Source organism: Anarhichas minor, unplaced genomic scaffold, assembly GCF_050575085.1.
Source record: "Anarhichas minor isolate MPS153535 unplaced genomic scaffold, ASM5057508v1 ptg000058l, whole genome shotgun sequence".
NCBI classification, from domain to species: domain Eukaryota; kingdom Metazoa; phylum Chordata; class Actinopteri; order Perciformes; family Anarhichadidae; genus Anarhichas; species Anarhichas minor.
Genome location: NW_027466504.1, coordinates 8,741,759 through 8,755,340, shown reverse-complemented (window position 1 = coordinate 8,755,340; position 13,582 = coordinate 8,741,759). Strand labels below are relative to the sequence as shown.

The window sequence follows — 13,582 nt, the reverse complement described above, 5'->3', positions numbered from 1 at the left end:
AGCAATTAAGTAAAGAAACTGCTAAGTGGTAAGAACAATGGAACACTGAGTATTGTTTGGTGTTTGGATTACGATCACTGTAAAATAAAAAGGTAGGTGCAGGTAACACAAATCCATCATCCTAAACCACTAAAGATTATAAGAGGGCGTCTAACTAGCATAAGCAACCACTGTCAGGCTGTTCAATGTGTAATCATATGAATGTGACTGCTGTGCAGGGATCAAGAACTGAGGGCTGACTTGAAAGCTTGTTTTACCCATGATGGCTTGCTGTAGCTACTGTATATGGCTATTATGGCTATAACATTAGCATTAACATATACAGTTCAACTGTATCATTTGACACCGGCATGTATGTCTGTTAGTGTTACACATTCAAAATGTGTTTCTGCAGCAATAGCAACGTCCCTTCATATCTATAATGATGTCCACAGTCTAACCCCAACTACAGCCACAACCTGTCACAATCACAGAGGAAGCAACAGCCAGTCTTAATGAGTTATTGTAACATTAACATGAGCTGTAATGATAAGTGGTGCAGTTGCCTTCAATGAACATGATATACTTGCCTTACACCAAACAAACAACATGTAGGAGGTGCCTCTTTCTAGAAATGTGCCCCTCAACTCAGAGACGTTGTGTGCACCACTGCACAGATCAGTTCAATCCTAAACGAACTATAACAAAACAATAACTACTTATTGATAACTAATGCCGGATGAGTCTCATTTCCGAGATTTTGCCAGTATTTTGCAGGTGTAAATTAAGTTAATCGGAGCTCAGTTTTTAATTTGTTTTGTTCAAATAAAGTCAAGCCACGAAACGTGAATGACGTTATGAGGAAATCGAAACTTCCGCGGTAGCCCTGCACGGATATATCCAACACTACGAGGCTACTTACTTAGAGAGAAGTATTGTGAGCTTTGTACTTTGTTTTCAAAGTGGTATGTATGTGTTTTGAGCTGATATTCCGGCTACTTCTATATTTAGGATGGAAACTAGAGACTATCTCTCTGAACTACACAGATACAAACAGAAAACACGCTCTGAACTGCACTTTGAGGGATTCGAGGTTGGCCCTGACCGTGATCAAACGTGAGTTGAATAAAATGTATGTTAGTGTTAACCGTGGGTTGTACCTTTGCACATTATTACGCAGTAGTCGATGAGAGTGACCGTCTCTTCCGTAGGGTGCCATGAATGACTATATGGCTCAAGGGTGGTTGTTTAATATTAACTGTATCAGTGATGTCCTGTGATGTTTTTACATCTTCATTTGTTAAGTAAATGGTGGTCAGGTAAATGTGATAGAAGAGAGGTATAAAGTTGTATTAGTGGTAATACTTGAGTACCTCAAATGTACATTCTTTGAATAAATGTAACGTTGCTGTTAATTTCAGCTCATGAATGTAATCAGGCTGAGGCTGTGTGTGAATATAGTCCAGTGGTTACAGCAAGGATGATTACCTTACCTGGGCTGTATATTGTAGTGTGCAGATTAATAATGCACCAGTAATTTAATGCACCATCAACCACCCTCACCAACCATCATTTAAAGTCAACTTGCCTTAATGACAGAGACGTGACATTGTTCCCACAGATTCACCCAGTGGGTAGTCCTAAATGGTAAAGTCTATCCCGATGGTGTGGGCAAGAACAAGAAGGAAGCCAAGTTGTATGCAGCTAAAAATGCCCTAGAAAACTTGTTGGAGAACAAACATCAGGAGAACAAACATCAGGACACGGTAAGATTATTGTTCCTCTCTGCGTAACTATCCACTAGTATTTAAAAGTAAAAGACCAATCATAGGCCTAAAAACCTGTTGTGTTCTATGGTGTCACATACTCAGCAGGCCACAGTCCACCTTGTCAAACATTTTAACATTGTACTTTATTGTACTCGCAGGATTACAAAGACAAACTGAGAGAAACAGAGACCAATTTCATTGGAATTGTTGCCCAATACTGTCAGAAAACAAACTGCTGCCATTCATACATTGAAGAGAGGAGATGTGATCCAACTGGTAAGCGTCTGTAAGTATGAACCTGAACCTCTGTACTCTGAATAGACACTGCAGACACTCTGTTCTAACTCTTGATTAATATTCAGTTATAAACAATATTAAAAATGTTATGATAATGATCTGAACTATTTCCTCTTTTTGTAAAACACAACACAGATTTTTCTACAAATTAATGATAGACAATAAGAACTACCCTGAGGGTGAGGGTAAGACTGCCAAGGAAGCCAAACGAAATGCAGCTCGGCTAGCCTGGTCTGCTCTCCATGAACAGTCAGACTTTGACAGCAAGGTATTTCATGTTTTTTTACTTCCTTTATATCATGAAATATACACTCACTTGCCAATTTATTACACAAACTAACAAAGTCTAATACAACAGTCCTACCACAAATACTACCTTCACAAAGGCCATAATGTACAGGTTTTATTGAAACTATTTTAGATTAAAGATATTTCTTTAACTTTATGATCATTTTTGAAGATGTAGTTTAGGCTGCTATTGAACTGTATTGCATTATACTAAGTGTGTGTGAAAGGTGTTTCTGTAAATCAGCCTATCCTCATGATATAAATGGGGAGGACAAAATATTAGAAACACCTGTCAGTATAACACATACAATACAATTCAACAGCACCACAAACTACAGCCTTCAAAATGTGTTTTTTTTTGTTCCAGGCATTGCACCTTTTTTCTTTTTAGTTCCAGGCAACTGTCTTTATTTCGTTCTTGTTTTTGGTGTTTTTCTCCCATCATGTTGAGAAAAGATAACACCAGGCTGTAGTTAGTGGTACTTGCTAATACTAACAGGTGGCAGCAGATCCTAACAGCTACTTTTATAGACTTTTAAATAAAAAGCTTCCATTGAGGTGAAATTTTACATGAAATAATAATGTCTATATTCTTTGCATTTTAGGTGTCTGTCAGATCAGCAGTGTCAGCAGATGGTGCTCCACCTATGTTGCCTGCACGATTAACTACGCAGTAAGGCACTGAATGTCATTAGTAAAAGAGCAAACAACAGAGTTGAATAATGAGAAAGCTGTACTCATGTCTCTCATTGTATTCCATAGGAAGTCCCATGAATCATCATCAGAAAGCACACCAATGGGCAGAGGAGGCTCAAATATATTCACTGATTCATCAATCCCTTCTGAGGCTCAGGTCTGTTCTCTCACTTAGTAGGTCAAGCAAAAATCTACAGTTATGATATTTACAGACTGTTGCACACAAGTAGCAGCCTTGTAAGTAAAAGAAAGTTTAGTTTGGGTCCATAGCTGTGGTATAACCAGATGAAAAATGAAAATAGTTTGACAAAGGTGAAAATTACATAAAATAATTGATATTATTTCACATTTTTCAGGGCTACAGGACAGTACATCATTTGGAACATGCTACATTATAACATATTTTTGTGAATTGTAGATTCCCTTAAGGTCAGCTGATTCTAAAGATGATGCCTCAACCAGGTTGTCAACATCAACTTCACTGTAAGGCACTTATTGACCCTACTATTAGAAGTCAGTCAGTTTGTAGAAAGCTGTACTCATGCCTCTTATTATCTTCTCCTAGGGAGTCTCTTGCATCGTCACAAAGCATGTCAACGGGTACAAGTGGCTCAGCAATATTCACAGATTCATCAAACTCCTCCAGGGATCAGGTCTGCACTTTATATCACATCTCATCTTAAAAGCTGTGATAGTAAATAGAAAAATCAAATTTCTGTAAATGCAATACCAACTACTTGTGATCTCACACCACCTATGAAGAGTCACTCCAAAAGACTACATGCTACTTGGCTGTTTTGATGTAACAAACGACACGTTGTATGTCCTAGTTCTTAAAAAGTATACAACTTAATAATCAGAGTTCAACATTTTAAATCCATTTATACTTTTATTCTCTTAGGATGCTGTCAAAGACCAGAATATGGGAAAAAGTCAGAATGAAACATCCATCCAGTCAAGGTATGAAAAACAACATTAATTTGCACTGTAGCATATGTTTTATATTCTGATATGACCTTAAACTTCTCTCCCAATAATTGATGTTCAATCAATAAGACATCTCTACGTTTTGCCTAAAAATAGCGTTAATCTCAACAGGTTTACGTCAGAGTTTGATCCCATGGAGTGTCTTGGCAGAGGAGCCTTTGGTCGTGTTTACAAAGCAAGACATAAATTGCTGGAGAGCCTTTATGCTGTAAAGGTTGTCTGCTGTGAAGAGTAAGTATATAAAGTCGTAAGGTTCCAGTGTGCATTGTGCCGTAAGTACTTTGTTTGCTGATTCATCCTCTTGTTCTCCTTTGGATCAGGAAATCTCTTCGAGAAATTAGGACATTATCAGAACTCCACCACTGTAACATCGTCAGATACTACACATTTTGGATGGAGGACTCAGGATACATGGGGAATTCTGAATCAACGAACAGTTCAGCTGAAAGTTCGGCTGGTTACGGCTCTTCCCAGTGAGTCCCATGCACTTAATAACTTTATTCTTCACTTTTTGTTTCAAGTTGAAGGTGAGTAATACAATCAATCTTCTCTTCTTTCTTTTCTAGGACTTCAAGTAGTTTATCGGCAAAGTACTTCTATATTCAGATGGAGTTATGTGACACCAGAACACTTAAAGATTGGATTGCTGAGAAGAACACTGAGTCTCTGCAAGACTCCAAGAGAAGAGAAGAAGGTCTCAGCATTGCTCAGCAGATAGTCAGTGGAGTCGAATATATTCACTCCAAGAAGCACATCCACAGGGACCTTAAGGTGAGACCAGATTTTGCAGTATTTGGCTGAGGCAAAGCTGATATAGACACTACCTGTATGTAACTTTAGGTGTATAAGCATTTAATATGTCGTCCAGTTTACCCTGACGAGGCTCAGCCAGCAGCCTGAGACTGATCCTGGTGTAAGACAGAAATGAAACTGGTCAGATGGCGGATAACATAGAACCAGTATATTGTTCTGGTGTTCACTCGTACAGAGTAGCAGCACCACATACTAGACATTTGCAACTCACCACTATTTACCAATGAACACATGGTTATTCTAAGTATTAGGCTGGATCCTGCCCCAACAAGTCCCAAGTTGGTGGAATTATGCTGCTGCTGCTCACCTGCTGTTTGAAGTCCAGTACACAGTTCAGTACATCATAGACTTCTGTGTTTGTGAACAACATTATGAGGTGGGGGGCAAAGAAGATTTTAGACAGCATCACAATGACGGCTCTATTGCAAGATGGCTCCCGTGAACCAGTCAATAAGTGGATTGTGCAGCCTGAGCCAGGGAAAACCCAGAATAACAGGTAGTTAAGATGCGTTTCCAGGAGGACTGGAACAGTTCTGGAGGTGACATTATCCAAGAAACTGGATTGATCTGGAATGGAGTTAGTATGTAGCAAAGTGAACGGAGCAAAACAGCAGAATATTATGAGCTGGCTGCAGTTGTGATGTTATTTTTCTGCCTCGTAAATGTTTGTGAACATAAATTCATTGTGTGTAATATCTATTCATTATTTCTCGACTTGTGTTAAAGTCTGTTCATTTTTTAAGGCCAGTATTCACCAATTATCAACTAGATAAACAATAAAACCAATAAAAGCCACACACGCTGACTGTTTAGATTTAATGCTGGTTTCCCATTTTAAATCCATTCACTAGTTCAGGTGTTGACTGCCCATCACATGAGGAGCTAGATTTTTATTTGTTTAAATTTGTGTTTTCAATGATAAGCCTGACAACATCTTCTTTGGACTGGATGGAGAAGTGAAGATTGGAGACTTTGGTCTGGTCACCAGAGATGCTGATGATGACGATGCTTTGATGGAGAGATCAGAGCAAAGAGGAACCGAAACTTACATGGCCCCTGAACAAGTGAGATGGTCTATACTGACAATAACTTCTTCTAAATGATTGTGTTGAAAAATGTATTCTTCTAATGGGCTTAATTAGGTCGACTACCTGTATGCCTACCACACTTAACAATGCTCCTGAATTTCCTGAATCTCAACCTCACCTCATTTAGTTAATGAGCATAACTAGTTAATATGTTATAATGATTAGGATAACATGAAGCTGCTGAAGTGCCTATTGTCAATACTGTGTTTTTATTCTGTCACAAAAGAGGGGGAAGAACTATGACCGTAAAGTGGACATATTTGCTCTGGGGTTGATCTACTTTGAAATCCTTTGGAAACTCTCTACTGGCCACGAAAGAGGAGTGGTGAGTCCATACAAATAGAAAACCAGCTTCTGTCGGTATACACCACTAGTTGATTTATTTTCAGTATGGTGTGTAGCAAAATCAATGTACTGTAGATCACAGACACGTTGGAACTTCATTGTTCATCTTTTAATCTGTCTTGTGTAATTTTTCTTGTACTCATTTGTAACATTCAACAGAGCACAATTTAAGTATTTGTAAATTGTGGCTAACTTGTTCTTTCATCACCTTATGAATACCAGGTTTGGGACGATGCCAGAAGTCAGAAGCTCCCTGAAGAGTTTGGACTGACCTTTCCCCAAGAGGTAGATTACCATGGACAATGAGCATCAGGGTGCCCGTTATTCATAAAGGCCACCAACAGACAGTGGTGGAATGTAACTAAGTATCTTTACTGAACTACTTTACTTTAACAGTACAAATTGGAAGTACTACTTCACTTGAGTATTTTCTTCTCATGACACTTTATACTTCAATATTTCAGAGGGAAATATTGTACAATTATTAGATTAAGTTAAATTAGTTAGTTTACAAATTCCGATTTTTGCACACCAAACATGAACATGTAGTACTGCTGAAATGATTATCTTAGGAATTGATTGACATAACCATTTAATGTGAGGATTTACAGATTTGTTTGTTTTAATTTATTTGTTTAAATCGTTATGAAGGTCTTACTTTGGACTCTGGGTATTTGTAACAGCATTAAAATCTATTTTCAGAATTTTTACAAACCAAACAAACAGTTAATTGATGGAGAAAATAGTCATCAGATTAATCCGTAATGAACCATCTCTAACGCCTCAAAGGATTAGAGTCAAAACAGGGTTACTGCCGTCTGTATGTGAATAATGTCAAATATCAAACAGTGTTTTGAGTGTGTCATAAATTCATATATTGGATATCCTGTGAAGTGGAGCTTCAACAATATGACATTTTCTATTATTGTTGGTACAAATATCTCAGTAGCAGTTGTTTTTGTTCTTTTTGCAGAACCAAATCATTGAGTTAATGCTGCATGAGAAGCCTGAAGACCGACCCGAAGCAACTAAACTGAAGGAAGTTTTCCATACATATATGGAAATGTATCTGTTCTAATGTCTAACGTTACCAATATGATTTTGGAGGGACATGGTTCACGTACTGTACTTGTATAGCTGAGATCAGTACAAAGCGCTTCACAAGGCCTCACGTTCACTCCCTCCAACACACGACCATGAGAATAGTTGTCAGTTTGGGGCTCAAGGACACGTCAACTTCAAGACAGATGATCAAATGATTAACCATTCAAGTATCATTACCAGCCGCAACAGTAAAGCTGGTATTGTTTTCAGCTTGTGAGTCTGTGTGTGAGTCATCACGGCAAAATATTGTCCAGTAGACGCCTACTGTAGCAGGAACTACCACAAAAGAGGTTTTGAGTACTTTACTAGTGTTTACATTTCTGTCTGTGGACAGATTTTGCGACCAGGATGGGGTGGCAACTATGCAATATGCAGTCACGAAACTTTACAGGTGTGTCATTGAAATCAAAATGAAGGCCGAGTTCGAAGATGGGTGTGGTCCGAGCAAGGGCGCAGGAAGTAGGGGGTTAGGAAGTGGGGGAGAGGCCAATTGCCCTCCACATTTAATGCCCCTGACTCAATTTGGTGGCAGGGCTGCTGTGATCCCATCGCAGAAGCTTATTATGCACAGTTGACTACCCATGAACAGCACTAACAATAAGAAGGAAACTGGGACCTCTCTGGTACATCTGAATATCACTGTAGCGTCAGGTGTGATTGATTAAGGCTGTTGTTCTCCAGGAGCAGGGTATGTCCTAGTTCTTAAAAAGTATACAACTTAATAATCAGAGTTCAACATTTTAAATCCATTTATACTTTTATTCTCTTAGGATGCTGTCAAAGACCAGAATATGGGAAAACGTCAGAATGAAACATCCATCCAGTCGAGGTATGAAAAACAACATTAATTTGCACTGTAGCATGTGTTTTATATACTGATATGACCTTAAACTTCTCTCCCAATAATTGATGTTCAATCAATAAGACATCTCTACGTTTTGCCTAAAAATAGCGTTAATCTCAACAGGTTTACGTCAGACTTTGATCCCATGGAGTGTCTTGGCAGAGGAGCCTTTGGTCGTGTTTACAAAGCAAGACATAAATTGCTGGAGAGCCTTTATGCTGTAAAGGTTGTCTGCTGTGAAGAGTAAGTATATAAAGTCGTAAGGTTCCAGTGTGCATTGTGCCGTATTTATGCAAGTACTTTGTTTGCTGATTCATCCTCTTGTTCTCCTTTGGATCAGGAAATCTCTTCGAGAAATTAGGACATTATCAGAACTCCTCCACTGTAACATCATCAGATACTACACATTTTGGATGGAGGACTCAGGATACATGGGGAATTCTGAATCAACGAACAGTTCAGCTGAAAGTTCGGCTGGTTACGGCTCTTCCCAGTGAGTCCCATGCACTTAATAACTTTAGTCTTCACTTTTTGTTTCAAGTTAAAGGTGAGTAATACAATCAATCTTCTCTTCTTTCTTTTCTAGGACTTCAAGTAGTTTATCGGCAAAGTACTTCTATATTCAGATGGAGTTATGTGACACCAGAACACTTAAAGATTGGATTGCTGAGAAGAACACTGAGTCTCTGCAAGACTACAAGAGACAAGAAGAAGGTCTCAGCATTGCTCAGCAGATAGTCAGTGGAGTCGAATATATTCACTCCAAGAAGCACATCCACAGGGACCTTAAGGTGAGACCAGATTTTGCAGTATTTGGCTGAGGCAAAGCTGATATAGACACTACTTGTATGTAACTTTAGGTGTATAAGCATTTAATATGTCGTCCAGTTTACCCTGACGAGGCTCAGCCAGCAGACTGAGACTGATCCTGGTGTAAGACAGAAATGAAACTGGTCAGATGGCGGATAACATAGAACCAGTATATTGTTCTGGTGTTCACTCGTACAGAGTAGCAGCACCACATACTAGACATTTGCAACTCACCACTATTTACCAATGAACACATGGTTATTCTAAGTATTAGGCTGGATCCTGCCCCAACAAGCCCTAAGTTGGTGGAATTATGCTGCTGCTGCTCAACTGCTGTTTGAAGTCCAGTACACAGTTCAGTACATCATAGACTTCTGTGTTTGTGAACAACATTATGAGTGGGGGGCAAAGAAGATTTTAGACAGCATCACAATGACGGCTCTATTGCAAGATGGCTCCCGTGAACCAGTCAATAAGTGGATTGTGCAGCCTGAGCATGGGAAAACCCAGAATAACAGGTAGTTAAGATGCGTTTCCAGGAGGACTGGAACAGTTCTGGAGGTGACATTATCCAAGAAACTGGATTGATCTGGAATGGAGTTAGTATGTAGCAAAGTGAACGGAGCAAAACAGCAGAATATTATGAGCTGGCTGCAGTTGTGATGTTATTTTTCTGCCTCGTAAACGTTTGTGAACATAAATTCATTGTGTGTAATATCTATTCATTATTTCTCGACTTGTGTTAAAGTCTGTTCATTTTTTAAGGCCAGTATTCACCAATTATCAACTAGATAAACAATAAAACCAATAAAAGCCACACACGCTGACTGTTTAGATTTAATGCTGGTTTCCCATTTTAAATCCATTCACTAGTTCAGGTGTTGACTGCCCATCACATGAGGAGCTAGATTTTTATTTGTTTAAATTTGTGTTTTCAATGATAAGCCTGACAACATCTTCTTTGGACTGGATGGAGAAGTGAAGATTGGAGACTTTGGTTTGGTCACCAGAGATGCTGATGATGGCGATGCTTTGATGGAGAGATCAGAGCAAAGAGGAACCAAAACTTACATGGCCCCTGAACAAGTGAGATGGTCTATACTGACAATAACTTCTTCTTAATGATTGTGTTGACAAATGTATTCTTCTAATGGGCTTAATTAGGTCGACTACCTGTATGCCTACCACACATCTCAACCTCACCTATCTTTACTTTTGGCAGTGAGAGCTGTAGAATCAAAATGTTTACAGCAAATGTGTTACAACTTTTATGTCAATAGACCATTATTCAGCTGAAAGCTGAAGCTTATTTTAGTTAATGAGCATAACTAGTTAATATGTTATAATGATTAGGATAACATGAAGCTGCTAAAGTGCCTATTGTCAATACTGTGTTTTTATTCTGTCACAAAAGAGGGGGAAGGACTATGGCCGTAAAGTGGACATATTTGCTCTGGGGTTGATCTACTTTGAAATCCTTTGGAAACTCTCTACTGGCCACGAAAGAGGAGTGGTGAGTCCATACAAATAGAAAACCAGCTTCTGTCGGTATACACCACTAGTTGATTTATTTTCAGTATGGTGTGTAGCAAAATCAGTGTACTGTAGATCACAGACACGTTGGAACTTCATTGTTCATCTTTTAATCTGTCTTGTGTAATTTTTCTTGTACTCATTTGTAACATTCAACAGAGCACAATTTAAGTATTTGTAAATTTGTGGCTAACTTGTTCTTTCATCACCTTATGAATACCAGGTTTGGGATGATGCCAGAAGTCAGAAGCTCCCTGAAGAGTTTGGACTGACCTTTCCCCAAGAGGTAGATTACCATGGACAATGAGCATCAGGGTGCCCGTTATTCATAAAGGCCACCAACAGACAGTGGTGGAATGTAACTAAGTATCTTTGCTGAACTACTTTACTTTAAGAGTACAAATTGGAAGTACTACTTCACTTGAGTATTTTCTTCTCATGACACTTCATACTTCAATATTTCAGAGGGAAATATTGTACAATTATTAGATTAAGTTAAATTAGTTAGTTTACAAATTGCGATTTTTGCACACCAAACATGAACATGTAAATACTGCTGAAATGATTATCTTAGGAATTGATTGACATAACAATTTAATGTGAGGATTTAAAGATTTTTTGTTTTAATTTATTTGTTTAAATCGTTATGAAGGTCTTACTTTGGACTCTGGGTATTTGTAACAGCATTAAAATCTATTTTCAGAATTTTTACAAACCAAACAAACAGTTAATTGATGGAGAAAATAGTCAGCAGATTAATCCGTAATGAACCATCTCTAACGCCTCAAAGGATTAGAGTCAAAACAGGGTTACTGCTGTCTGTATGTGAATAATGTCAAATATCAAACAGTGTTTTGAGTGTGTCATAAGTTCATATATTGGATATCCTGTGAAGTGGAGCTTCAACAATATGACATTTTCTATTATTGTTGGTGCAAATATCTCAGTAGCAGTTGTTTTTGTTCTTTTTGCAGAACCAAATCATTGAGTTAATGCTGCATGAGAAGCCTGAAGACCGACCCGAAGCAACTAAACTGAAGGAAGTTTTCCATACATATATGGAAATGTATCTGTTCTAATGTCTAATGTTACCGATATGATTTTGGAGGGACATGGTTCACGTACTGTACTTGTATAGCTGAGATCAGTACAAAGCGCTTCACAAGGCCTCACGTTCACTCCCTCCAACACACGACCATGAGAATAGTTGTCAGTTTGGGGCTCAAGGACACGTCAACTTCAAGACAGATGATCAAATGATTAACCATGGGCCCAGGAAGTAGGGGGTTAGGAAGTGGGGGAGAGGCCAATTGCCCTCCACATTTAATGCCCCTGACTCAATTTGGTGTCAGGGCTGGTGTGATCCCATCGCAGAAGCTTATTATGCACAGTTGACTACCCATGAACAGCACTAACAATAAGAAGGAAACTGGGACCTCTCTGGTACATCTGAATATCACTGTAGCGTCAGGTGTGATTGATTAAGGCTGTTGTTCTCCAGGAGCAGGGTTAGAGACATGTTATAAAAATGATGTCGTTGGATATAGAAGTGAAATGCCATGTGTTTAATGAGACATTAACAGTTTAACTTGTAACTTTACACACAAAATGGCCACACTTTCACAAGAAATTCATGGTCTTAGGAATGAGTCCACATTGCAATTTTGGCATCTCAAACAGGCAACAAGTTGCAACCTTGGGTTGTCACACTTGCCATATATTAGATTCTGTTCATGTTAGAGCCCCTAAAATTTGGGGTAACATCAATTGAAGACTGTATTTCTCACAAGAAGTATGGAAATGTCCATATGTATATACTTATGGGGACTACCTGGGGCACTTTTTCCATTTGAAAATACGGCCAGTGATGAAAATACGACACCTGCATATGCCTTTCAAATGCTTGGATCTGGTGTACATGGTTTTGTCTGTGCACCTTCCAAAGTTCATTGCTCTAGGAGTTGTATGTCTGAAGATATTGAACCCAAAATACAGTTCCCTGCCAAAGATGTTTTTATGGGGAAAACATGTCAACATTCCCAGGGCCAAAAAATATGAAATTCTCAAAGTTCTGCCAAAATATTTTACCAAACCTAATTATTTTTGGTGTCAAATAGCATATATATACACATGTGTATATATATGTGTGTGTGTGTGTGTGTGTATATATATATATATATATGTGTATGTATATATATATATATATATTTGAACAAAATGTAACATGGAATGACCCAAATGCAACATTATTCACTTTGAATAAATAATCATGTAATTATTTGGGTAATTGCTTTGACAACTGATATTGAAATAATGCATTCTATGCTGTCAATGGATAAATGTGTCTTAAGTGATGTCACATTACACCCTTTGCTTTGTAATAAATAGGGAAATAAAACATTGACAACCAGGGTGTTATTGTCATTCATGCTCTGTAGAGTGTGTTGTATTTTGCACAATTTGTGAATTTTAGTGGGTGTTGAAGGATGTGTGCTCCTCTATGATCTGCTTTGTTTTTACATTTAGGTGAGTCTGTATCAGGTCTGAATTAGGGGATGTGCCCCAGCTCCAGAAATCACCTTGTACCAAATGCTTGTACTTAATGATTCTGTCATTGATTCCCAAAACTGTAAGTGAAAGACAACTGTGTTCAGATATGAAGACACAGCATTTCAGACATTAATGAATTACACTTAATATGTGAGTTTTCTGTCAAGATCAAGCTGAGCAATTAAGTAAAGAAACTGCTAAGTGGTAAGAACAATGGAACACTGAGTATTGTTTGGTGTTTGGATTACGATCACTGTAAAATAAAAAGGTAGGTGCAGGTAACACAAATCCATCATCCTAAACCACTAAAGATTATAAGAGGGCGTCTAACTAGCATAAGCAACCACTGTCAGGCTGTTCAATGTGTAATCATATGAATGTGACTGCTGTGCAGGGATCAAGAACTGAGGGCTGACTTGAAAGCTTGTTTTACCCATGATGGCTTGCTGTAGCTACTGTATATGGCTATTATGGCTATA

The 13,582-nt window shown here is 38.4% G+C and overlaps 2 protein-coding genes across 2 annotated transcripts; both read left to right on the top strand.

Annotated features, from left to right (window-relative positions):
- The first annotated feature begins 652 nt into the window (after nt 1-652).
- LOC142932665 (interferon-induced, double-stranded RNA-activated protein kinase-like) lies at nt 653-7,374 on the top strand. The gene is made up of 16 exons (XM_076076659.1): nt 653-1,095; nt 1,601-1,745; nt 1,907-2,034; nt 2,181-2,313; nt 2,939-3,006; nt 3,096-3,186; nt 3,448-3,512; nt 3,595-3,682; nt 3,931-3,989; nt 4,128-4,247; nt 4,337-4,489; nt 4,583-4,787; nt 5,753-5,893; nt 6,144-6,242; nt 6,485-6,547; nt 7,236-7,374. Exons 1-16 carry the CDS (start codon nt 992-994, stop codon nt 7,338-7,340), a joined length of 1,767 nt encoding a protein of 588 aa, XP_075932774.1. The 5' UTR covers nt 653-991; the 3' UTR covers nt 7,341-7,374.
- Nucleotides 7,375-8,056: 682 nt separating this feature from the next.
- LOC142932667 (interferon-induced, double-stranded RNA-activated protein kinase-like) lies at nt 8,057-12,398 on the top strand. Its single transcript, XM_076076661.1, has 8 exons — nt 8,057-8,195; nt 8,334-8,453; nt 8,551-8,703; nt 8,797-9,001; nt 9,966-10,106; nt 10,435-10,533; nt 10,777-10,839; nt 11,528-12,398. Exons 1-8 carry the CDS (start codon nt 8,158-8,160, stop codon nt 11,630-11,632), a joined length of 924 nt encoding a protein of 307 aa, XP_075932776.1. The 5' UTR covers nt 8,057-8,157; the 3' UTR covers nt 11,633-12,398.
- Nucleotides 12,399-13,582: the final 1,184 nt, after the last annotated feature.